General features: G+C 54.0%; 1 protein-coding gene across 1 annotated transcript; it reads left to right on the top strand.

The window, feature by feature from the left end:
* Positions 1 to 2,764: 2,764 nt before the first annotated feature.
* GBX1 (gastrulation brain homeobox 1) lies at positions 2,765 to 26,735 on the top strand (the record flags this gene model as incomplete). The annotated part of the gene is given in 3 exon segments (XM_080701128.1): positions 2,765 to 2,835; positions 2,837 to 3,297; positions 26,182 to 26,735. Coding segments are annotated over 3 exon segments (1,086 nt in total).

The following is a 26,735-nucleotide window of genomic DNA, read 5'->3' as shown; positions in this document are numbered from 1 at the left end:
CGTGTGAATGCACGGGCTCACACACACAACACACATTTAACACGACAGATACACGAGCTTCGGGAACTTGGGCACAACAAACATGCATACTTCTACACGCATGCACGCTAGACCTTAAGACACTCGTGTGCAATCCCCACGCCCAGCCGACAGTGGAGCGCACAGACGCCTGGGCCGCCCGCCTCGGCCGTTCCTTTGCCCAGGGCGCATCTCCTGGCGGACACCAGGGGGCGCTGCAGCACTCCGCACCGCCCTCGCGGCGGCTGCAGTGGCGCACGGAGGCCACCAGAGGGTGCCCGCGCGCGGGACCCAGCGCCGCCCGCCTTGGGAGGATTCTCCCGCCAAGGAGGGAGTTGGAATATGAACCTGTTGGCTTTGGATTTAGAGTCGGCGCTTGTTCTTAATATCCTAGGAGCCATTGTCAGTACAGCAAGGAGAGGCCAGATGATGCGGTCGACAATGCGGTCGACAGGCACCGGCAGAGAGGCAGAGCGGAAACAATTCCTCTGTAGGGCTTCCCAGACTGGTGGGGCAGTGGGCCAGCGCGGCGCAGGTGAACGATTAGGTCAGCCTTTTTAGAACCCCATTTTAGACGAGAGGAGGGACTGCTAAGGGACAGGCCTGTTCCGCAGAACCGCCCAGAGTTTTCACCAGCAAAGAAAGGAGCCGGTGCCGTTAGATGCCATAGACAGCACCTGTCCTTGGTACTGACGGAGAGCGGAGGCAGTTTGTTTAGGGCGCCCTGTGGTTTTGTTGCCTATGCCCCCCCCCAAAAAATGAATACAATTACTTTTTTCTTCTTTTGCAGGTCTGGGGTTGGAACCCAGGGGCATTTGAACTCCGAGCTACACCCCCTGCCCCATTTTTTATTCTTTATTTTGAAACCGGGTCTCAGTGAGTCCAGAGGGCCTCGCTAAAGTAGCTGGGTTGTCCGTGGACCGCAATCCTCTGGTTTCAGCCTCCCGAATGCTGGGATTACAAGCGTGCGCCACCGCGCCCAGCTGCAATCACTTTTAAAAGTGGATTTTCTTCCTGTCTTATTTGACTGGGGTGGGAACGGCTCACGCAGCTTCAATTGCAGTAATTGCAGGCCAACGTTCCCACCATAATGTATCAAGCCAATAGGACTATTATGGATCAGACACTGTGAGGCCATCAGAGCCAGGACGTGGCCCGCACTTTTTAAGTACGATGCACTTTCGGTGTGTGGGCTTCCATGTCTTCCACGTCCCTGCTGCCACGCGCCTGGTTAATCTAACAGGGTGGTTCTGACACCGTCTTCAGACAAGGCTGTGTCTCCGCACGTCAATGGTGAGTTGGGGTTTCCAGGCCTGAGCTAAGGCCATGGTGACGTCTTCCCAGCAGACCCAGCTCGTGGACGTGTCATTGGGTGTTCTGCAGAGTCCAAGGCAGATCACACCAGCAGGGAACTGAGACGCTCTTTCCCTTTGCCTAATGACGTGGCCATCAAATACCACATGGAGAAAGCTCCCTTCTCAGGTCTCCCCACCCTGGCGACAGTCTTCCAGGCCGCTGAGTTTAAACACATCAGCCTGACAGTAGCTGTATTCACCAGGCGGACGCAACGCTCCTGATTGGGACAAATGTCACTGAGGCCCAGCGTCCCCCGGTCCTGCTCCGCCCTGGCGTGCAGCTCAGGCTCTGTCTCGCCTTGCTCCTTCCCCAGCAGAACCCCTTCCCGCCTTACCTAAACCGCACCTTCCTGAACTGGCCTGGCCCTGTTGTTACTAATGTCGACGGCTGCGTCTCCGGGCTCCCACTGGAGTAACCGTTTCCCGGGGGCCCGGGGGCCGCTCTAGCCGGCTAGCCCCGCGCTGCGGCCGGGCAGCCCTCTGTTGCGCCGTCTCAGGTCTCTGCCCTCTGACCCGTGGCGTCCATCAAGCCAAAGTGCCTCTGCCTCTTGGGTCTGGATTGACACCTCGACCGCTGGGAATCAGGAGTGGGGGACAGTAAAAGGCGCTGCCACCTCGTGTCTGAGAGCCGGGGGAGGTGAGCGAGTCATCCGCAATTAGTGGGTAATTAGTGCCGCTGACCCTTGGGGCTCATCAGCGCTCCTGGGGCCGGCCCCCAGCAATCAGCCGGGGCAGGTCGAGAGTGTCAGGCCGGAATGAATAGGGCTCATCAGCGGCGCTGCAGCCGGGAGCCAATCAGGGAAATTAATAGCAGAAGCGAGGGGGAAACGAGGGCGCGGGACAGACGCACGGACAGGAGAGACAGGCCAAGAATGGGGGACACAGAGTGAGCCGGCCGGTAGAGAAGGAGCGGCGGGAAAGGGCCGGCCCAACAGGAGGAGAATAAAGGGCGGGCGGGCGGGGGGCGGCATGGGCCGGGGGAGGGGGGGCGGCATGGGCCCGGGGCCGCGGGAGCCGAGCGCGCGGGCCGTCGGGAGGGCGGGGGCGGGGGCGCGGGTGGGGGGCGCGGGCCATCGGGAGGGCGGGGGCGCGGGCGGGGGCGCAGGCCGTCGGGAGGGCGGGGGCGCGGGCGGGGGCGCGGGCGGGAGGGCGGGGGCGCGGGCCGTCGGGAGGGCGGGGGCGCGGGCGGGGGCGCGGGCGGGAGGGCGGGGGCGCGGGCGGGCGGGCGCCCCCTGCCGCCGCGGGCGGGCCGGCCGTCGGGCGGGCCGCAAACTTTCACAAAGCGGCGGCGGCGCCGGCTCATCCATCTCCATTAATAATAGTTGGCCGGCCGGGGCGGGCGGCGGCGGCGGCGGCGCGGGCGGAGGCAGCGCGTAATCCGAGCAAGATGGATGAGCCCGGGGGGCGGCGCCCCCGGCCCGCCCGCGCCCCTCCCTCCTTATGAGCCGCGAGCGCGGCGCCCGGCCCCACTGCGCCGCCCGCCGCGGCCCCGCCAGCCCCGCCAGCCCCGGCCCGGGCGCGGGCGCCATGCAGCGGGCCGGCGGCGCGGCGCCCGGGGGCGCGGCCGGCTTCTCCATCGACGCGCTCATCGCGCCGCCCGCGCCGCGCCCCGGGCCGCTGCTCTACGCCGGCTACCCCATGCTGCTGCCCTGCCGGCCGCTCGTGCTGCCGCCGCCGCCGCTGCCGCTCGCGCCGCTGGCCGGCCGCCTGTCGGGCGCCTTCTGCGCGGGGCTGGGCCCGGCCGTGCCCTCCATGGTGGCGCTCACCACCGCGCTGCCCAGCTTCGCCGAGCCGCCCGACGCCTTCTACGCGCCCCCCGAGCTGGCCGCCGGCGCCGCGCGCGGCCGCCCCGAGCCCGAGGACCCCCCCCCGCCGCCGCCGCCGCCGCCGCCGCACTTCGCGGACACTTTCCCGAGCGCGCCGGGTAAGTGCGCCCCGCCGGAGGGTCTGCGGGGCCCCCGACCGCCCAGAGGGTCCGCCCCGCCGGAGGGCCCGCGACCCCCGACCGCCCAGAGGGCCCGCGACCCCGGCCCGCCCCGCCAGAGGGCCCGCGACCCCCGACCGCCCCGCCGGAGGGCCCGCGACCCCCGACCGCCCCGCCAGAGGGCCCGCGACCCCCGACCGCCGCCCGGGCTGCGCCCCGCCAGAGGGTCCGCGGGGCCCCCGACCGCCCAGAGGGTCCGCCCCGCCAGAGGGCCCGCGGCTCCCCGCACAGACGCCGCCCGCGTGCCCGCCGCCAGGGGCTCCCCCCCTGCCCGGGCTGCCCAGGCGGCGGGGCTGCGGGCGGCTGAGCGGGACGGGGCCCAGGAGCCCCGGTGCAGCATCTGAGCCCGGGCCCCGCTGGGGGAGAACTCGGGCTCCCTGGACCCTCTGGAGGAGGCGAAGCAGATCGGCCAAGCCCTGTTTAGAATCAGTTCACTCGCAGCGTCCCGCCCCGTGTTGGTCCCCAGCCTTCGGAAACCAGAACCGCCTTCCCGGTCCAGGGAGACCGCGGTGTTCAAAGCTTAGAGGATTGGGAGGGCTCCGTGTAAGAAAAACAGGGCGCCGCGCAAGTGTGGGCTGGGAGGCTTAGCCCTCCCGAGCAGCATCCTGCGCTCATCCATTCAGCGCCTCCAGCCTGGCAGGGGCAGGTGACCACACACACACACACACACACACACACACACACACACACACACACACACACACACACACTCCAGCTGACCAGAAGGGAATGCCAGAGTCCTTGGCCAGCAGAGGCTCTTCCTGACCAGGCGCCTCTGGTCCTCCCTAACCGTCCAGAGGGCTCAGCATCCTTCCCGCCGCAGAGGGCTGCCCTGAAGTCGGTCTTCCTCCTCTTTCCCTACTCAGTTCCGGGTTTTGGGCTTCGGGATTCAGCCGCTGTCTGTCTGTCTGTCTGTCTGTCTGTCTGTCTTTCTTCTTTTGCACCTGGTTGGACCAGGTGGGTTCCATCACTAAAGTCAGAGCAGCATCCCCTAAGGAGGACTTGGGGAGGACAGCTTGCCTGGCAGCGGCGGGGAGCCCTTGCTAGGTGTGGACACCAGTAAGCGGGGCCTGAGGAGCACTCTAGGGCTTTCGGGGGAAGATGGTCCCAAGGCCCAGTGGAGAGAGGACCGGCCGGCAGAGAGATGGCCATGGCAGCAGGATGTGGAGGCGCAGCAGACGCACCTGGGGAAGGGAGGAGCTGGAGGGGCAGGCGGGAGGGAGACCCAGGGAGCGGCAGTGGGGCCAACCGCAGGTCTCCTCCAGGCCCCCGGCCGCTCCTGCTTTGATCCACGTGGACAATGGGACTCTTTCTAAGAAGACTGAGAACTGACTAGCAAACCAGATAGCAACAGAGGACAAGAAGAGCAGAGGGGCACCACTAGAAAAACAGGGACGGAGGGAGGAGGGAGCTGTGTCCTGGGAACACAAGGGTATGAAGCAGGAGAGGGCTGTCTGTTAGAAGAGGGACTCGGCTGAGCTCAGTGTCACCAGACGTGTGTGTGTGTGTGTGTGTGTGTGTGTGTGTGTGTGTGTGTGTGTGTGAGAGAGAGAGAGAGAGAGAGAGAGAGAGAGAGAGAGAGAGATATCACGCACATGCATGCGTGTGTGCCCAGAAGAGCTCTGGGAGAATTGGGAGTTAGCTAAATAAAAATACCAGAGGGACAGGTGGAAAGTTTCAGCAGTAGGAGTAATTTTCTTTAAAGGATTTTCAGCAACCAGGCACGCTGGCCTGTAATCCCAGTACTTGGGAGGCTGAGACAGGAGGATCGCAGGTTTGCAGTCAGCCTCAGCAACTTAGTGAGACCCTGTTTCCACATAAAAGAGCACCGAGCATGGTGGCCCACGCTTGTAATCCTAATACTTGGGAGGCCGAGACAGGAGAATCGCAGGTTCAAGGCCAGCCTCAGCTGCTTAGTGAGGCTCTCAGCAACTCAGTGAGACCCTGTTTTAAAATAAAGAATAAAAAAAACAGGGCTGGGGTGTAGCTCAGAGGGTTCAATCCCCAACACCGCAAAAATAAATAATTAACAAAATAAGAGAGTAAAATAGAACTGGGGTTGTAGCTCAGGTAGAATGCCCCGGGTTCATCCCCGGTGCCAAAAAGAAAAGGGCTTTAAGTACTGGGAGTGATGGGGAGCTGGGATCTATATGGAATGACTACGGACAGATCTTCATCTTAAGAATATGTTGGGAGCAGAAGGAGGTGTGTTTTTCTTGGAGTGTGGGCCAGGGGCTTGGTCGCTAAGCATGATGGGAGGGAGACCTTGCCCAGAAGGGCTTTGAGAGTCGCAGGATGAAGGTCGTTCCTCAGCCCAGGAAGACACAGAAGGGCGCGGCAGGTGCTGGCTGAGCAGCAAGGGGGGCAACTTCACGGGAAGCATGAAGGGCGGTGGGGCCTCGCCTGTGGCGCTGCCTCTGGTCGCCCCGGTCGCCCAGCACGGCTCCCCGGACTGGCCTTGCCAGCCCCCATGCCCACCTTCCCAGTGGTGGGCTCCCCTCGGGTGGCTGCAGAAAGGACTTGCAATTCCAGAAGCACCAGGCAGAAAATCCGCCGGGGGAGCGATGCGCGTGGCCGTGCTGAAATGCTGGAGGAACCAACGCTCCGTGTTGGGTTTAGACTGGAGTATTTGAGAAGAGAGTTCTCTGCTGCGGATAATGGGCTTGAGACCTCCACATCAGCAGAGGCTGGGGAAGGAATTCAGTCTGTGAAGGGACAAAGAAAAAACTGCTCTCCGGGTGGGTCGGGGGCAGGTGACAGTTGAGCTGAAATTATCATTAAGTTGTATTTTTTTTCCTTTTTTTTTGCGGTACTGGGGATGGAATCCAGAAACATCCTACCTGCGTGCTACACCCTCAGCCCTATTTTTTTTAGTCTTTATTTGGAAACAGGGTCTCACTGAGTTGCAAAGGGCCTCACTAAGTAGCTGAGGCTGGCCGCGAACCTGGATCCTCCGGTCTCAGCCTCCCGAGTGCTGGGATGACAGGCGTGCCCACCGCGGCTGGCAAGTTGTGTTTGTTGAAGGCTGCACTATCACCAGCCCCTTTCACTGGACTTAGAGTGGAGACAGGTCCATCTGGAGAAAGGCGAGCGAAGTTTTTTCTTAGGGAATTACAGGGATGATTATTTTTTTTCTAACTGGCTAGGAGTTAAGACAGATACCACTTCTGTGCAAGAACCGATGGAGGAAAAGAAGAGCTTCGTGATGATTTGATTGCAGAGGTAGCATCTGTATTCGCGGATGCACGAACACTATGTGTAGAAATAACGGGGTAGAAAGGTATTGAGGGGCAGGTTGAAGTCTCGGTTTGGCACCTGGGGAGCGGTGTGGACAATTGGGGCAGGTCCGGCTCAGCAGCGCGGGGTGCAGCTCAGGATGGAGTGCTTCCTTCGCATACACAAGGCCCTGAGCTTGGTCCCCAGCACTGAAATCGGGGTATATCTACAGAAGAGGCCGGTGTGGTGCTACCGGAGGTGTAACGCAAGCCACTCAAATAACGGCACAGTTTCTATTAGCTACCTTAAAAAGAGAAAAGAAAAAAGCAAAGTGAATTTTAATAACACTTCTTAGCCCAGTGCGTCCAAAATATTATTGCAGTGTTGATCCATGAGAGCGTGAGTGAGGTATTTTATATCCTCCTTTTATACGGAACCTTAATAGCCAGCGTCTGTTTTACACTCCAGCACGTCTTGGTCTGCATAGCTGCGTGGCAGGCACTCAGTACCTCGTGTAGCCCGTGGTGACCGTATTCATCGTGACCCCAGAGAGGTGTAAGAAGCCAGGCATGGTGCTGCACGCCGGCAAGCCCAGGACTCGGGAGGCTGAGACAGGAGGAGCTCAGGCTCAGGACCAGCCTTAGCAACTTAGACCCTCAATAACTTAGCAAGACCCTGCTTCAAAATAAAAAGGACTAGGGATATAGCTTGAAGGTAGAATGCCCCAGGGTTCAACCTAGTACCAGAAACTAAAGAAGAGTGATAAGAACTGAGTCCTGTGGAGTGCGTGGGGGGAGGAGCTTTGAGTTGAGGTGGACAGGACTTTGCCTGGGCTGAGCTGGGCAGACTGTCTGTGTGTCTGGCGGTGCACGTGAGCTCGGGCTGAGAGCAGTCAGAGCCATCGTGTGTGCTGGTGAGCGGTGGATACGCGTGACAGGCAGAGACACCGTGAAGAGGAAGCTGAGGCCAGAAGAGCCGTGAACACAGCTGTGTGGGGAAACGTAGAAACACACTTAGAACTGGGAGTGTCCGGGGCAATGATTCATGCAGGAGAAGGAGGTTGGAGTGCCCGGATTCAGAAGCTTAGGAAGCCAGGGCTGGTCTCTCCTCCACATACACCGGTTAGAGGGGAGTTAAAAATACAGGGAGAGTCTGACACAGAGGCGCCAGCCTCGGGCCTGGTGGAGAAATGCAGACGTTTGGGGTGGGATGGGATGGTGCAGAAGCGAAGCCGGGCGTGGTGGCGCACGCTTGTAATCCCAGCCCTTGGGAGGCTGAGACAGGAGGATCACGGTTCACCGCCAGTCTCAGTTACTTAGTGAGGCCCTTTGCAACTCAGTGAGACCCTGTTTCAAAAAAGAATAAAAAATAGGGCTGGGGTGTAGCTTGAAGGTAGAATGCCCCTGGGTTCCATCCCCAGTACCATACATACACACACAAAAAAACTAAACAGAAAAAGATCTGCTAATTTCTGAATAGAGCTTGCCACAGTGCTGGTGACGGGGGGCTCCTGAGAAGAATGATGTTTGAGTGTTGACTGCCGTAGCTGAGCACCTGATTATAGCTGGGGACTCTGTAGACGGCCACTAGTTAATTTCTGAATAGGTATCCATTATGAATGTCAAGAGACTATATGTACGTGGAAGAGGTAAACAGGAAATGATCATGGGATGTGGAACCAGACTTCTGCTGTTAGAAACAAGAGGGAGGAGGCTGAGACCGTAGGATTGCGGGTTCGAGGCCAGCATGTGGTAACTTAGTAAAACCCTGCTTTAAGGTACAAGTGAAAAGGGGTTGTGGGTATAGCTCTGTGGTGGAACACTCCGTTCAATTCCCAGTAAAACACACACACACACACACACACACACACACCAAGTTTTTTTTTTATGGTACTAGGGATTGAACCCAGGCGCATTCTACCTCCAACTTACATTTTTCTTTTTTTTTTTTTTTTTTTTTTTTTTTTTTGCGGGTCTGGGGATGGAACCCAGGGGCATTCGACCTCTGAGCTATACCACCTGTCCTATTTTTTTTTTTTTTTTTGGTGGTACTGGGGTTCCTGAAAGCCCTTCTACCTCCGGTATACACTCCCACACCTATTTTTTTTAACATTTTTATGTGGAAACAGAGTCTCTTAAGCCAGCGAGGCTGGCTCCGAACCAGCGCGATCCTCCTGTCTCCGCCTCCCAAGCGCGAGGATTACAAACGTGCACCACCATGCCCGGAAACCTGCCCTATTTTTTTTCTTTATTTTGAAACCGGGTCTCACTGAGTTGCAAAGGGCCTCACTAAGTAGCTGAGGCTGTCCGTGAACCGTGATCCTCCAGTCTCAGCCTTCCAAACGCTGGGATGCCAAGCGTGCGCCACCACGCCCGGCTTTACATTTTTCATTTTGAAATAGGGTCTCACTAAGTTGCTGAGGCTGGTCTTGAACCTGCAATCCTACTGTCTCAGCATACACCACCAAGCCTGGCAGGAGATTTATTTACTTTTTATTTTTTTATTTTTTCTATTTATTTATTTATTTATTTATTTATTTTGCAGTACTAAGGGTACCAGGCTATACTTTCCTAGAATCTTTTTTTTTTTTTTTTTTTTAAGTACCGGAGGTGGAACCTAGGGGCTTTCTACCTCCAGGCTATACTCCCAGGCCTATTTTATTTTTTATTTGGAAACAGGGTCTCACTAAGTTGCTGAGAGCCTCACTAAATAGCTGAGGCTGCCTTCGAACCTGTGTGATCCTCCTGTCTCAGCCTTCCAAGCGCTGGGATTAAAAGCGTGTGCTACCACGCCCTGCATCTTTCCTAGAACTTTTGAGAGAATGAATACAGTGAGATGTTGTATTAATATGATCAAGAAACTTTGGGGGTGGGTATGAGGAAGGGAACCCAGGAGCATTCTACTGCTAGCTACCTCCCCAACCCAATTTTTTGGGGGTTTTTTTTTGGTGATGCTGGGGGTGGAACCCAGGCGCTTTTCTACCTCCAGGCTATATCCCCAGACCTATTTTATACTTTATTTGGAAACAGGGTCTCACTAAGTTGCTGAGAGCCTCACTAAGTAGCTGAGGCTGGCTTCGAACCTGTGCGATCCTCCTGTCTCAGCCTCCCAAGCACTGGGTTTACAAGCGTGCACCACCACGCCCGGCTTCCCCGGGCCTATTTTATTTTTAATTTTGAAACAGGGTCTCTCTAAGTTGCTGAGGCTGGCTGTGAACCTGTCTCAGCCCCCCAGGATCTAGGATTATGGGCCTGCACCACTGCGGTGACTCCCGAGGGTATTTTATAAGGAGTTAAGACACGTGGGTTCGGGTCTTGGCTCTGTCATGCATTAGTTATGTATAATTGGCAAATCACCCATTTTCAACCAGGGAACATTGTATCGTGTGCCTCTTATGGGCTTAGTATGTTCAAGACACTGTGGGGGGTGGGAGGACTGGGGATTGAGCCCTAGGACCTTCTACTCTGAGCTACACCACCAGCCCCATTTGATTTGATAACAGGATCTCACTAAATTGCAGAGGGCCTCACTAAGTTGCTGAGGCTGGCCTTGAACCTGCAATCCCCCTGTCTCAATCTCCCAACATCATGCCTGTCTGTTCAAAACACTTTGAAAGATTTTGTCATGTAATTTTTTTTTTTAATTTGGTACTGAGGATTGAAGCCAGAGTCATTCTACCTCCATTCTATACCCTCAGCCCTGTTTTATTTTTTTTATTTTTCAAACAGACTCTTACTAAATTGCAGAGGGCCTCACTAAGATGTGGAGACTGGCCACGAACCTGTGATCCCCGTCTCAGCCTCCCAAGTACAGGGATTACAGACATGCGCCACCACACCTAGCTTTCTGTAGGCTTCAGTTTTCTGATCTGAATCCTAAAGCAAAAGTTTTGTTCGTGTGTGTGTGTGTGTGTGTGTGTGTGTGTGTGTGTGTGTGTGTGTTACTAGAGACTGAACCCAGTGGACATTCTATCTCCAAACTATACCCTAGTCTTTTTTTTTTTTTTTTTTTTGTAGATCTGGGGATGGAACTCAGGGGCATTCAACCTCCAAGCTACACTGCCTGCCCTATTTTGTATTCTTTATTTTGAAACAGAGTCTCACTAAATTGCAGAGGGCCTCACTAAGTGGCTGAGGCTGTCCGTGAACTGCCATTCTCCAGTCTCAGCCTCCCGAATGCTAGGACTACAAAAGTGTGCGCCACCACGCCCGACTCCCTAGTCTTTTTTTTTTTTTTTTTTTTTTTTTTGCGGGTCTGGGGATGGAACCCAGGGGCATTCAACCTCCAAGCTACACCCCGGCCCAATTTTTTAATCTTTATTTTGAAACAGGGTCTCACTAAGTTGCGAAGGGCCTCACTAAGTAGCAAGGCTGTCCGCGAAACGCTATCCTCCAGTTTCAGCCTCCCAAATGCTGGGATTACAAGCGTGAGCCACCATGCCTGGCTTAGTCATTTTTATTTTTATTTTTTATTTTTGTTTTGAAACAAGGTCTCACTAGGTTGCTAGTCTCACCTGGAACCCATGATCCGCCAGTCTCAGCCTCCCCTGTACCGGGATTACAGGCTTGCACCATCACTCCTGGCTGGTCCATGTGGTTTCTAATGTCCCTTTCAAGCCTGATGCCGTGGTGCTTAAAGCAGGGATTTCAACCTGGACTCCATGGACCTGGATCTCAGGGGTCTGCTAACTGGAGGTGAGAGAAAAATGAACTTTTTATTGTTACTAATTTGTAATTAAAATTCAGCGTTTTCCTTCATTATAAGTGTAGGCCAGACATCACTGTGATTTCAGTAACATAGGAAGTTTTTGGCACTGCTAGAAATCACAGGTACTAAGCTGGGTGTAGGGGTGTGCGCTGGTAATCCCAGCATTCGGGAGGCTGAAACAGCAGGATCCTGGTTCTCGGACAGCCTCAGCTACTGAGTGAGGTCCTTTGCAACTTAGTGAGACCCTGTTTCAAAATAATAAATAAAGAATAGGGCAGGGGGTGTAGCTCGGAGGTAGAATGCCCCTGGGTTCCATCCTTCCATCCCCAGTACCAGTACCATAAAAAAAATCACAGGTACTGAACGGAGCATAGGTGGTGGCATATGCCTGTGATCCCAGCAACTTGGGAGACTGAGGCAGGAGAGTCGCCAGCCTGAAGCCAGCCTGGGCAACTTAGTGACAACCTGACTCAAAATTTAAAAAATTAAAATTCAGTGCTACCATATCCCTGGGTTCCATCCCAACATGCACGCACGCTCGCACGCACACACAACAGTAATAATAGAGAAATCACAGATATTTTCATGTAAGTTTATCCTCTTTGGGAGGAATCTTATTTAATGAACAAAGTAAAATTATTATGTCACAAATTCAGTTTTAAATATTTGATAGCTGTAATAATATAATTGACCTCAAATATAATCCTATGTGTTTTATGATATATACCTACCTACCTACCTAAAAGCACTATTCTGAGAAGGGACTGGTAGGCTTTGGGGGAGTTAAGGGCACAAAAACAGCCAAGTCCCCCTGGTGGAGACACAGGAGGACCAGGAGGCTTGCACAGGAGCCTGGGTCCCTGCGCCGCCGTAGCGCCTTCCGGTGACACCTGGGGCCGGCACAGGGAGGGGCGTGGAGCTCCGGAGGTGGCATCACAGTTGATTAGGAGGGGGATTCTCAGAGTGATGGGCATGAAGTCCACGCTGGAATAATAGCAGAGAGGCAATGACTGGAATAGCGAGGGGGACTGTTTTAATTGGAAAGGAGGAGGGGTGATACGGCACGAGTGCTTTGCGTCGAGATAAATACCGTGTGGGGCACCCGGGGGTGAGCTCTGCCCGCGAGCAGTGGAGGAGAAGGGTCTTCTTGGTGAAATGGGTTTGGAATTAGGAAATAAAGAAGGGACACGAGTTGGGGCGAAGGTACAAAAAGACGGACTTCAACAGGAGCGACGAGAAGGACAGAGAGAGCTTTGTTTGTTTACTTGTGTGTGTGCGCGCATGCATGCATACATGTATTGGGGTACTGCAGATTACTTGTGTGTGCGCGCGCATGCATACATGTATTGGGGTACTGCGGATTGAGCCCAGAGGCATTCTACCTCCAAGCTACACCCCAGCCCAATTTATTTCTTACCTGGAAACGGTTTCGCTAGGTTGCCAAGGCCGATCTCAAACCTGTGATCCTCCTGTCTCAGTCCCTAAGTACTGGCATTACAGGCATGCAGCACCATGCCTGGGCCAGACCTCGATTGAGAGGGAGTGGGAGGCGCCCCGGCCGGGGAAGGCCAGCCCAAGGCGGAGTGGACCAGCGCGAAGGACACAGGTCCCTGCGCAGCCGTGTCCAGAGCCACCCGGGGCCTGGGTTCGGAGCGCAGAGAAAGCCCGAGGACGTCCCTGGAAGGGACGCCAGTTTAGAGCAGCGGAGGCAGTGTGGGTGTGCTGGAGGGACTGGGAGAGAGGCGCTGGGCTTGTGGGATTCAGGTGCAGCGGGAAGACAGCCTGCTGTGAGCCGCAGAGAGGCCCGCCTGGGAGGACGGGCCTGCGGTGGCCCTTGCACCGAGGGACCGGGGACTGTGGGGACCAGAGGAGCAGAAAGCGCCACGCAAAAAGGAGCACGGGAGAAACGGGAAAGGCTTCCGACCCGGGGCCACAGAAGGCAGGACCGGTGCTCTCTGGATTATACCAGGAGTCATGAAGACGATGGGACTCGACTGAGGGCAGTGGGAGGCAGCGATGCAGAACCGTCCAGAAGGAGGGAGGAAGGTTACTTATCCTGAGGTAGGAAGCACTTTGTGCCAGGCAGAGTGTGTGTGCATGTAACGCCTGTGCTATGGAGGCTGAGACGGAAGAATCACAGATTCGAGGCCAGCCTCGACAATTCAGCGAGACTGAGCAACCCAGCAAGATCCTGTTTCAAAAAAAAAAAATAAAATAGAGGTAGGGGTGGGGTGGGGAGGTAGCTCAGAGGTAGAATGCTCCTGGATTCAATCCCCAGCACAAAAATAAATAAATAAATAAATAAATAATAAATAAAGCTGGAGGTGTATGTAGCTCAGTAGTAGAAGCCTCCAGGGTTCAATCCATAGTACCATTAAAAAAATAAAAAATAAAAAGGGTCAGGGTGTAGCTCAGTGGTAGAGTACCTCAAACATCCAATCCCCAGTACCAAAAAGAAAAACGGCGCTTTGTGCAGGAATGGATGATAACCACCCCAAGAGTTATGCTCGGGTGTCCCCAGTGCACCGCAGCCATCTTGGCCAAACGCCGCGATTCTGCCTTAGCTCCCCGCCAGGAAAACTAGAGGTTTGAACTAGGTGATCTCTGTGGACATTTCCAGCTCTACGATTCTGTTTTTATCCTAAGGAGACTTTTATTAATAAATTATTCCTTTCTTTTGTTTGTGTCTTTGTGGCACTGGAGATCAACTCCAAAGACTCTCTGGCATAAGTTTTTGTTTTGTTTTTTTGCTTTGCGTGTCTGAGGATGGAGCCCAGGGTCGTTCTACCTCTGAGCTACACCCCCAGCCCTATTTTTTATTCTTTATTTTGAAACAGAGTCTCACTAAGTTGCGGAGGGCCTCACTCAGTAGCCTCAGGTCTCAGCCTCCCGAATGCTGGGATTACAAGTGTGCACTACCACGCCCAGGTGGCATAAGTTATTTTTAATTTTTTAAAGGTACCCTTTGAACTGGACGTGCTTGGGAGGCTGCGACAGGAGAATTGCACAGGTGCAAAGCCAGCCTCAGCTGCTTAGTGAGGCCTTCTGCAATTTAGTGAGACCCTGTTTCAAAATAAAGCATAAAAAATAGGGCTGGGGGTGTAGCTCAGAGGTGGAATGCTCTTGGGTTCCATCCCGGTACCGCAAAAATAAATAAATAAATAAGGCTAGAGATGTAGCTTAGTGGCAAAACACCCCAGGTTCAACCCCCAGTTATAACCCCACTTCCAAAAACACCCCCCCCCCTGCAGGAGGAAGAGCCCAGGGGAAGGAGGAGTCACTTCCCAGTGCTGAAAGGCGGGCGCTGTGCCCTGGGCCCTGGGCCAGGGTCCTGGCCTGAGGCTTAGGCGGGAGAGCTTTGTCATCAGGGTGGGGAGGTGGCACTGAGCTAGGCTCCGTGTGGCTGTCACAGGAAAGGATCTGAGAGAAGTGTGGGAAGACTGAAGCCATTGGGGACCTGGGAGGAAGAAAGGCTGTTGATTGGTTGTCTGGAGCAGGGGGTGGGTGTTGCTGGCCTTGGTCCTTTCTCTGCGCGGCTGCCGTGGCAAGGTGACAGTAGGATTCACTCTCTTTTTTTATCTTTTATTTTTTATTTTTGCGGTACTGGGGATGGAACCCAGGGGCATTCTACCTCCAAGCTACACCCCCAGTTCTATTTTTCATTCTTTATTTTGAAACAGGGTCTCACTGAGTTGCAGAGGGCCTCACTAAGTAGCTGAGGCTGTTCTCGAACTGCGATCCTCCTGTCTCAGCCTCCCGAAGGCTGGGATGACAAGCGCGCGCCCCCGCGCCTGGCTGGAGTCATTCTCTTTACATCCAGTGTTCAGTGAACAGCTGGGTGGAGGCTGAGGCTGAGGACAGGCTTCGGTCACGAGGGCGGTCCCTACCTGTGTGCCCCGGCGTCCTCCCCCAAAAATAAGGGCGTGCGTGATAACTTCTTCATAGCTTGGATAAAATGAAAAGACCTGCCGGGTTGGTGCACGCCTGTCACAGGAGGACCTCAAGTTTGAAGCCAGCCTCAGCAAGTACTGAGCTTCTCTTCAACCTAGAGAGAGAGCCGGGCATGGTGGCGCCCGCTTGTAATCCCAGCACTCGGGAGGCAGAGACCTGAGGATCATGATTTGCAGACAGCCTCAGCTACTTAGTGAGGCCCTGTAATAACCCCCGGTTATAACAGGTGCACGCCTGTCATCCCAGTGTGGGAAGTTGAGGCAGGAGGATTGCTTGTTTGCTGCCAGCCTCAGCTGCTTTAGCGATACCCTGTTTCAAAATTAAAAATAAAATAGGGCTGAGGGTATGGCTTGGAGTTAGAATGCCCCTGGGCTCCATCCATCAAAAGAAACAAAACAAAATAGATCTGCATACAAGAAAATTGCACGTTTGTCCTTGCACTGGAAATAGATGGGGCGCGTCCCTGGGAAGCCAGGTGGGAGCCGTCTCTCCTGGGGGTGGTGCGGGAGGTGACGGGGTGCTGACGGGGACAGATGTTCTGATGGGGGGGTGCCGCAGGCTGCGAGCGGCCGTGCCATGACGGGACGGCCAGGAGGGTGCGAGTCCAGCCGTCACGTGCACCTGCACCTCGGCCCCTTCTCTTTGCTTTCGGTTTCCCTGTCTCACACTTCGTTTCCCTGCAGATCCCCGGGCCGCCAGAGCTCCGCTGGAGCTTCTTTTCTTTTCCTCTCTCTTTTTATTTTTGGTGGTACTGGGGTGGAACCCAGGGCTTTCTACCTCCAGCTCTACTCCCAGACCTATTTTATATTTTATTTGGAAACAGGGTCTCACTAAGTTGCTGAGAGCCTCACTAAGTAGCTGAGGCTGGCTTCGAACTCATGCGATCCTCCTGTCTCAGCCTCCCAAGCGCGGGGATTACAAGCGTGCGCCACCACGCCCGGCTTCTTTTCCTCTCTTAAAAAAAAAAAAAAAAAAAAAAGGAGCCGGGCGTGGTGGCGCACGCTTGTAATCCCAGCATTCGGGAGGCTGAGATCTGGAGGATCGCGGTTCGCGGACAGCCTCAGCTACTTAGTGAGGCCTCTGCAACTCAGTGAGACCCGGTTTCAAAAATAAGGAATAAAAAATAGGGCAGGGGCTGTAGCTCGGAGGCCAAATGCCCCTGGGTTCCATCCCCAGACCCGCAAAAAAAAAAAAAAAAAAAAGGGGCAGGAGTGAGGACGCACATGCTTGTAATCCCAGTACTTGGGAGGCTGGTACGGGGGGATGGCAGGTTTTTTTTGGTTTTTGTTTGTTTTTGTGGTACTGGAGGTGGAACCCAGGGTCTTTTCTACCTCTAGGCTACACTCCCAGACCTATTTTATACTTTACTTGGAAACGGGGTCTCACTGAGTTGCTGAGAGCCTCACTCAGTAGCTGAGGCTGGCTTCGAACCTGTGCGGTCCTCCTGTCTCAGCCCTCGGCCTCCCAAGCGCTGAGACTACAAGGGTGCGCCACCGCGCCCGGCTCATGCCTGGCTTATTTTGAAACAAGGTCTTGTTAGGTTGCTGAGCAGCTCACTATTTGCTGAGGCTGTTCTTGAACCTGCAATCCTCCTTCTCAGCCTCCCGAGTACTGGGATTACAGGTGTGCGCCACCATGCCCGGCTAAAGAGACTTTTTTTTTTTTTTTTGGGTCTGGAGATGGAACCCAGGGGCATTTGACCTCCAAGCTACACCCCTTGCCCTATTTTTTATTCTTTATTTTGAAACCGGGTCTCACTGAGTTGCAGAGGGCCTCACTAACTAAAGAGACTTTTTAAAGTCCAGATGAATTTCACACTGGCGGCGCTGTGGATGTTCTTATGAACAGTTCTGGACACCATGGAGTAATTCTTTGAGATGGAGGGGTGCGGGCGACGTGGGCAGGCTTCCCTCCCTGGAGGCAGCGGCCGTGGCTGCTTCTGGCAGCAGCACTTCACTCGGACCTTATCAGCTGCTGCGATGGTAGCTCAACCCTAATTTAGGCTAAAACGAGGATCTCTTGATTCCCGTAATTGCAAAGTACCCAGGTGGATCAGAAACGCGAACCGCATGGCGAGGCCCCTCTGCTCCCGGCCTGGCTCCTCCCCCGCCTCCGCTTGGTTCTCTCTTGAGAGGGCTTCCTTCACCTGCTGAGGGGACATGGCGCAGGCTCTCTACATTTCCAGGCTGGGACCCCAGCATGACCGATGTCCCCAGGGAAGACGGCCCGTGGTCAGGAAAGAGGAGAGATGTGACTGCGAGGCCTACCCGGTCCTGGGCAGCAGGGAGCCATAGCGCCCTGAAGGACGGAGCTGCTGTCAGAGGGGAAGGGGGCGGAGGGGGGGCAGCCGCGAAAGCAGATGCACGAGGACCCTCAGCTTTCTTTCTGGATTTGGGAGAAATACTGACCTGAAAGGCTTTCCTACCATCCCGCCAAGTAGCCCCAGGAGAGACAGAGGAGGCCCGGATGAGGCTCTGAAGGGACACCTGCAGGAACAGGAGGGAGAGCATGACAGCCGAAACTGCCGCCCTGCAGCACAGCGGGGTCTTAGCTCTGATCCCTGTCCTTAGGAGGTTGAGATGAGAGGATCACAGGTTTGAGGCCAGCCTCAGCAACTTAGTAAGGTCCTCAGTAGCTTAGCAAGACTCTATTTCAAAGTAAAACATTAGCTGGGCATGATGGCACAGGCTTATAATCCCAGTACTTGGGAGGCTGAGACAGGAGGATCACAGGTTCAAGGACAGCCTCAACGAGTAGTGAGACTCTCGTCAACCTAGGGAGACCCTGTTTTCAAATAAAAATAAAATAGAGCTAGGAATATAGCTCGGTGGTAGAATGCCTCTGAGTTCAATCCCCAGCGCCACAAAAATAAAATAAAACCTTAAAGAAGGCTAGGCGTGTAGCTCAGCAACAGAAGGCCCCTGGGTTTGATACCCAGTACCAAAAAAAAAGTAAAGAGCTGGGCGTGGTGGCGCGCTTGTAATCCTGCGCTTGGGGGGTGGAGACAGGAGGATCGCGCAGGTTCGAAGCCAGCTGTGCTGGTTTAAGAGACCGGGTTTCCAAATTAAAAAAAAAAAAAGTATAATAATAGGTCTGGGAGCGTAGCCTGGAGGTAGAAGGGTTTCCAGGAATCCCAGTACCACCAAAAAGAAAAAAAAATAATAATAAATAAACAATAATGCCGGGCGTGGTGGCGCACGCTTGTAATCCCCGCGCTTGGGAGGCAGAGACAGGAGGATCGTACAGGTTCGAAGCCAGCCGCACCCGCTGGCTTAGAAGACCCTGTTTCCAAGTAAAATGTAAAAATAGGTCTGGGAGTGTAGCCCGGAGGTAAAAGGGCTTCCAGGAAACCAGTACCACCAAAAAAAAAAAAAAAAAAAAAAAAAGGAAACCACCTTCAGCAGCTTTGCAAAACAAAACCCTGCTTCAAAATAAAAACCTAAGCCCAGCGTGGTGGCGCGCGCTTGGGAGGCGGAGACAGGAGGATCGCGCAGGTTCGAAGCCAGCCGTGCTGGTGTAAGAGACCCTGTTTCAAAAATATAAAATAGGTCTGGGAGTGTAGCCCGGAGGTAGAAGGGCTTCCAGGAATCCCAGTACCACCAAAAAAATAAAAAATTAAAAAATTAAAAAATAAATAAAAACCTAAACCAGGCGTGGTGGCGCATGCTTGTAATCCCAGTACTTGGGAGGCTGAGACGGGAAGATCGCAGGTTTGTGGCCAGCCTCAGCTACTTAATGAGGATCTTAGCAACTTAGACCCTGTTTCAAAGTAAAGAATAAAATAAAATAGGAAGCCAGGCGTGGTGGCTCACGCTTGCATTTGGGAGGCTGAGACTAGAGGATCGCGGTTCGCAGATAGCCTCAGCTACTTAAGTGAGGCCCTCTGCAACTCAGTGAGACCCTGTTTCAAAATAAAGAATTAAAAAAAAAAAAAAAAGCAGGGCAGGGGGTGTAGCTCGGAGGTCGAATGCCCCTGGGATTCCATCCCCAGACATGCAAAAATAAATAAATAAATAAATGAATAAAAATAGGGCTGTGGGGGTAACTCAGGAAGAATGCCCCTGGGTTTAAGTCCTAGTACCACACACACACAGAACAAGTCAAGTGGGAGGGAGGGTAAGATGGCGGCGCCTTGGGGCCCCTCGATTCCGGCCGCAGTGCCGCTCCCTAGTCTGTGGCTTGGGGAGTCATTTACTCTACCTGAAATTTATTTTCTTTGCCTGCCGACACATTTACTCATCCCCTTATTACTACAAATAACAGCAGAGATCTAGCCCATGTCCACGAGTTGCTTGGAGGCAAGATAATATAATAAATGTGAAAAGGTATGAAAAAACTCCCCGGGCACACGGCGTGCGGGCCGGAGGGGCTCTGAGCCCGGGCCATGGCCGGGAGGCCCCGTGGGGAGGAGCAGAGAGAAGAGCCCGGAGTCACGGAGGACCGCGGGCACTGGCTGCCCCGGAGCTCACCGGAGAGTGTGAGCCCCAAAGGTGCGCGCTGCCGGTCTGATGATGGAGGACACACCATCTGGAAGAGGGAACAGAGCACTGGCTCCGCGCTGGGCCCAGAGATGAGACACGAGCTGCAGAAGCGGACAGATGGCAGCTCTGTCTCATTTCTGGGAGATGGGAGATGGGAGATAACCTACGTTTTCTCCCAACACCACTGTGTGGTTTTCTGTTTGGTTTTTTGTTTTGTTTTGTTTGTTTGTTTGTTTGTTTGGTGGTCCTGGGGTTCCTGAAAGCCCTTCTACCTCCGGGCTACACTCCCAGACCTATTTTTACATTTTTATTTGGAAACAGGGTCTCCTAAGCTAGCGCGGCTGGCTCCGAACCAGCGCGATCCTCCTGTCTCGGCCTCCCAAGCGCGGGGATTACAAGCGTGCCCACCACGCCCGGCTTGGCTTGTTTTTTGGTGCTGAGGATTGATCCCAGAGTGTTCTACCTCCAAGATACACCCAACCACATTTTTTTTTTTTTTTGTATGTGTGTAAGGTACTGGGAATTGAACCCAGAAACATTCCACCTCTGAATTACACCCCAGACCTATTTTGTTTCTTATTTGGAAACAGGGTCTCATTCTGTTGATGCAAATCTTGTTACTTTCTGAGACCGTCCTCAAACCTGTGATCCTCCTGTCTCAGCCTCCAAGTACTAGGATTACAAGTATGTGCCACCCACCCACCCGGCTCCATGACTTTTTTTTTGAAACAGGATCTCACTGAGTTGCTGAGGGTCCTGCTAAGTTGCTGAGGCTGGCCTGGCCTCAGCTTCCCAAGCACTGGGATTACAGAAGTGTACCAGTGCTCCAGCTTCTCCCTCCTTCCCCCCCTTGTTCTTTTCCTCTTGGAACTCGGGGCCTCTAGCATGCCAGAAAGTGCTCTACCCCTAAGCTACAGCTGCAGCCTTTTTCCCAGTTTTTCTTTTAGGATTGGAACCTAGGGAGATTCTACCTCTGAGCTACATGCCCAGCTCTATTTTATTTTTGTTTTTAAACAAGGTCTCGCTAGGTGGGTGAGAGTCTCACTACTTGCTGAGGCTGTCCGCGAACCTGCGATCCTCCTGTCTCAGCCTCCCAAGTACTGGGATTATAAGCCTGTGCCATCATGCCCAGCTAATGTTTTACTTTGAAATAGCGTCTTGCTAAGCTACTGAGGACCTTACTAAGTTGCTGAGGCTGGCCTCAAACCTGTGATCCTCTCATCTCAACCTCCTAAGGACAGGGATCAGAGCTAAGACCCCGCTGTGCTGCAGGGCCTGGGCGAGGAGCCGACCCGGGGCAGGAAGCCAAGGTGGCCTTGGCAACTCCGACTGCAGGGCTTCCCTCTGCGCCCCGCCAGTGTGGTCCTGCGCACACTATTGCTGGGGAACCCCGCCCATAGAATCTGTGGCCCTTGATGTCCTCCCAGCCTGGCCAGACCCAATACGCGGCTTCTGCATCCCTGGACCACGGCCCTTCCTGGGGAAGCAGCCCCTGCAGGTGCGCCCGAAGCCTGAGGGGCCCGAGGGGGGTTAGCACTCCTGGAGTAAGCTCTGTGAGTAATCGCGGTTCAAACCTTGTGTGATGTCTAGATCGCAGGATAACAGCCCCCACCAGGAGACCTCACATGGCTCACGTGTTCTCTAAGAGCCTGCCCCCGCAGCAAGCTTCTCCCACCGGCCCAGGCTCACCCAGGGAACCCAGCATACTGTCCTCAGCACCAGCAATACCCTTCTCGTTCACAAATGACGGGACCCTCCTGTGTGACCATCTACTCAAATCCTTTCCAAATTGAACATTTTTCGTTTTGCTGAACGTGTGCTCCTCAGAATCACTGTTTTCCAAGTAAAAATGCTGGTGAAGTCGTATTTTGTCTATCATTTTTTTTTTTTTTTTTTTTTGCAGTACTGGGGATGGAACCCAGGGGCATTCTACCTCCGAGCTACACCCCCAGCCCTATTTTTTATTCTTTATTTTGAAACAGGGTCTCACTGAGTTGCAAAGGGCCTCACTAAGTAGTAGCTGAAGCTGTCCTTGAACCGTGATCCTCCTGTCTCAGCCTCCCGAATCCTGGGATTACAAGCATGTGCCACCACACCCAGCTCTGTCTATCAAGTTTTTGTGTTCATTTCATCCAGTGATAGCATCTGCTATTGGAAATTTGCTTTTATAGGATAGTTTATCTACCAAACTTAACTTTCTAGATCAAATTTTGAAAATAGAATTTTTTCCCAGTACTGGGGATTGAACCCAGGGGCATTCTATCTCTGAGCTAAACATACGTCCATCTCTATTTTAATTTTAATTTTGAAACAGGGTCTCACTAAGTTGCTGAGGGCCTTGCTAAGCTACTGAGGCTGGCCATGAACCCATAATCCTCCTGTCTCAGCCTCCCAAGTACTGGGATTATAAGTGTTTATTGTTTTTTGCAGTACTGGGGATGGAACCCAGGGGCTACACCCCCGGCCCTATTTTTTATTCTTTATTTTGAAACAGGGTCTCACTGAGTTGCAAAGGGCCTCACTAAGTAGCCGAGGCTGTCTGTGAGCTGCGATCCTCCTGTCTCAGGCCCTCAAATTCTGGGATTACAAGTGTGTGCCATTACTCCCAGCACCCACTTTTTTACGATACTGGGGGTTGAACCCAGGGGCATCCTACCTCCAAGCTACACGCCCAGCCTGTTTTTTATTTTTATCTCAAAACAGAGTTTGACTAGGTTGATAAGAGAGTTACTGCTTACTGAGGCTATCTGCAAACCTGCAATCCTCCTGTCTCGGCCTCCCAAGTACTGAGATTACAAGTGTACGCCACCATCCTGAGCTTCCTTTCTGTTCACCATCCTGAGCTTGCTTTCTGTTTGTTTTTTTGCTTTTTTGAGACATTCTTCCTAAATTGTCAAGACTGGCCTTGAGCCTGTGATCCTCCCATCTCAGTACTCCCTTCCAAGTACTGGGATTACAGGTGTGTGCCACCATATCCGGCCAATAAATGGAAAGCTTTTAAATAAGGTTTGTTACCAGCCCAGTGTGGTAACGAGTAAACTTGTAATCCCAGGATTTAGGAGGCTGAGACAAGGAGGATCACAGGTTCGTGGCCAGCCTCTGCTACTTAGGGAGGCCCTCTGCAACTTAGTGAGACCTTATCTCAAAGAATAAAGAATAGGTCTGGGGGTGTAGCTCAGAGGCAGAATGCCCCCTGGGTTCCATCCCCAGTACCGCAAAAAAAAAAAAAAAAATAATAATAATAATAATAATAATAAAACACACACACACGAAAGAACTGTTACTTTGACCTGTTCTTAGTCAATAAGAATATCTCAAGTGCAGCTTTCACCCGGTTTGACTGTTTGCCATCCATACCTACCACAAATCCGACTAGCAGTTTTAGCTTGTCAGCTAGCTGGTGTGGGACTGAGGTCAGCCTCCCGAGGGGGCCGCGGCTCCCCCTGCTGGCGGAGCAGAGAGCACATGGCGGGCCTTGCTGGGGATGCTTGGGCTGGGGGAAAGCCAGGGTCTTCTCCCTCTCTCTCCGTCCTCCTGCAGCGTTCAGCCCCTTCACTTCCGCCCTTCATGTAGTTTTCCTGCCAGCTCCCGTCCTGCGTGAGTTCCCCGCCCTCTGCCCTCCTCGCGGGTCCCAAGGTGTCCCAGCGCTGAGCTGCGGTCGGGCGCCCCCCAGCAGGCCCTCACCCGAGCCAGGGTCGCAAAGGCGCAGGGAGCAGCTCTGCAGCCCCGGCGCCTGTGATGCAGTGCGGAGCGCAACCTGCTTGTCCTTACCGACCTGTTGGCAGACAGAGCGATGGATGAGGTGCCCTCGGGAGGCTCTGCCAGGAACCGGGGGCCTCGTCTCAGCATCATCGGTTTAGATTTATTGTGCACCCCCCCCCCCAGGTGCTGTACTAAATTAGTTCATCCTTCAGGCCCTGAAATCCGGTCTCTGCCTTTTTGGCACTGTTGAAAATATCATCCTAGCCGGGCGTGGTGGCGCACACTTGTAATCCAGCATTCGGGAGGCTGAGAGGAGGATCCCGGTTCGCGGACAGCCTCAGCTACTTAGGCCCTTTGCAACTCAGTGAGACCCTGTTTCAAAATAAAGAATTAAGAATAGAGCTGGGGGTGTGGCTCGGAGGTCAAATGCCCCTGGGTTCCATCCCCAGTACCACAAAAAATAAAAATAAAATATATATATATAATATCTAAAGCTGGGTGTGGTGGTGCATGCCTGTAATCCTGGTACTTGGGAGGATCGCAGATTCAACAACAGCCTCAGAAAGTAGTGAGACTTTCATCAACCTAGCGAGACAGACCCTGTTTCAAAATAAAAATAGGCCTGGGGTGTAGCTCAGAGGTAGAAAACTATGTATATATATTTAGTCCTGGCCTCTAAGGAGAATGTCACCGTGGCTCTTGAGGAGAAGCCACTGGGGGTCAGGAGGTATTCTACTTCACTCCTTTTTTTTTAATATATATATACTGGGAACTAAACCAAGGGGCAGTCTACCTCCAAATTACACCATTGCCTGGACCAATTTTATCTTATTTTATTTTATTTTATTTGCTGGAGATGGAACCCAGGGGCATTCTACCTCCAAGCTACAACTCCAGCCCTATTTTTTACTCTTTATTTTGAAACCAGGTCTCACTGAGTTGCAAAGGACCTCACTAAGTAGCTGAGGCTGTCCGTGAACCGCGATCCTCCTGTCTCAGCCTCCCGAATGCTGGGATTACAAGTGTGCGCCACCACGCCCGGCTCTTATTTTTTATTTTGAAGCAAAGTCTCACTAAGTTGCTGGGGGTATCGCTAAGTTCCCCAGGCTGTCCTTGAACCTACAATCCTCCTGGCTGAGTTAAATTTTAGAATTATAAGCTGGGCGTGGTGGCGCACACTTGTAATCCCAGCATTCCGGAGGCTGAGACAGGAGGATCGCGGTTCGCGGACAGCCTCAGCTACTTAGTGAGGCCCTTTGCAACTCAGTGAGACCCTGTTTCAAAATAAAGAATAGAAAACTGAGCTGGGTGTGTAGCTCGGAGGTCAAGTGCCCCTGAGTTACATCCCCAGTACCGCAAAAAAAAAAAAAATTTAGAATTATGAAGTAAAATGTTTATATTGCCAGTGATTACAAATAACCAGGCGTCTACTAAGGGAGTCAGGGTCTCCTCTCCACCGTTTCCTTCTGTCTTCCTCCTGCTCCACACTCCCCTGGGCCCGGGATTGGAACCCGAGCGGAAGCCTCTGCCAGTGCTGCTCAGAGCGGGCTGGGGGAGAACCACGATATCACTTTATTATTCATTTATTTATTCATTTATTTTGGGTGCCGCAGATCAAACCCAGGGCCTTGCACTTGCCAGGCAGGCCTCTGCCACTGAGCTAAGCCCCCTACCCAGAAGATGTCATTTTATTGTATTTTTGGTACTGGGGATTGAATCTAGGGGCATTCTACCACTGGGCCTCAGCCCACAACACTGTTTACTTTTTTGTGTGTGGGAGCTGGAACCCAGGGGCCCTCTACCTCCAGGCTACACTCCCAGACTTAGTTTATATTTTATTTGGAAACAGGTTCTCACTCAGTAGCTGAGTCTGGCTTTGAACCTGAGCAATCCTCCTGTCTCAGCCTCCCGAGTACTGGGATCACAAGCGTGCCCACCACGCCCGGCTTATTTTGAAGCAGGGTCTTGCTCAGTTCCTGAAGGTCTCACTAAGTTCAGGCGGCCGGCCTCAAACCTGTGATCCTCCTGTCTCTGCCTCCCACACTCAGTTCTGGGGTTGGAGGTGTGCGCCCTCACACTCAGTGATGTCATTTTAAATTAAGACTAAGGACTCAAAAGGAGTTGGGCTGAGTAACTGAGAGGACAGTCTGGCCGTAGACGAGGAGGCGGCCTGCGGCTGTGAGCCCCCGTGTGGCAGGGTGCTTTGGTTAAGAATTGGGGAGGAGGCCGCTGAAGAAACCTCCAACTCCCAGGTGGGTAGAATTTCTTGGACCCAGATATGTGTTGGGAGTGGGGTAGGAGCAGAGGACCTCCATAGTCCATCTGGAAATGAGATTCCGGACCTAGATCAGAGGAGGCAGGAGACAGCGCCTGGCAGCCGGGCCTGTGGGCGCAGCAGGGTGGACAGCGCCTCCTCCAGGGCAGCTGGGGACGTGCCCACAACTGGTGCTGCTACATCCTGGGACCCGCAGGGTCTGGGTTTGGAGTGTGGCATCCGCGGGCACGTCTATCAGGCCCTTGAGCCCGGGTTTGGAGAAAGCTGGGGGGCAGGGAGGACGAGATGGGGTAGTGGGACGCTGAGGGGGTGCCTGCTGGTGCCCGCTGCCGCCCCACGGTTCTGTGGTGGGGTCTGTGTGGTTAACGCTGTCTCCCTGTTCTGTCTTCCCTACACCTCTTCTGCTCTCCTCCTGGATGCTCGTCCTGTCTCCCCTCCTGCATCTCGGCTGTGCTCCCGCTGTGGGTCTCGTCCTCCCCGCCCTCCCCACAGCAGAGGGGAAGGCGTACAGCTCAGACGAGGAGAAGCTGGAGGCCCCCGCAGGAGACCCCGGAGGCAGCGAGCAGGAGGAAGAGGGCTCCGGAGGTGACAGCGAGGAGGACGGCTTCCTGGACGGCTCTGCGGGGGGCCCAGGGGCTCTTCTGGGACCTAAACCGAAGCTGAAGGGAAGCCTGGGGGCCGCAGCCGAGGAAGGGGCGCCCGCAGCCGCCGGGGTCACCGCCCCCGGGGGGAAAAGCCGCAGGCGCCGCACAGCCTTTACCAGCGAGCAGCTCCTGGAACTGGAGAAGGAGTTCCACTGCAAGAAGTACCTGAGCCTGACAGAGCGCTCGCAGATCGCCCACGCCCTCAAGCTCAGCGAGGTGCAGGTCAAGATCTGGTTCCAGAACCGCCGCGCCAAGTGGAAGCGCATCAAGGCGGGCAACGTGAGCAGCCGCTCCGGGGAGCCCGTCAGGAACCCCAAGATCGTCGTGCCCATACCCGTGCACGTGAACAGGTTCGCGGTGCGCAGCCAGCACCAGCAGATGGAGCAGGGCGCCCGGCCCTGA

Source organism: Muscardinus avellanarius, assembly GCF_963383645.1.
Source record: "Muscardinus avellanarius genome assembly, chromosome: 9".
Lineage (NCBI taxonomy): Eukaryota > Metazoa > Chordata > Mammalia > Rodentia > Gliridae > Muscardinus > Muscardinus avellanarius.
This window is presented reverse-complemented; position numbering and strand designations above follow the sequence as displayed.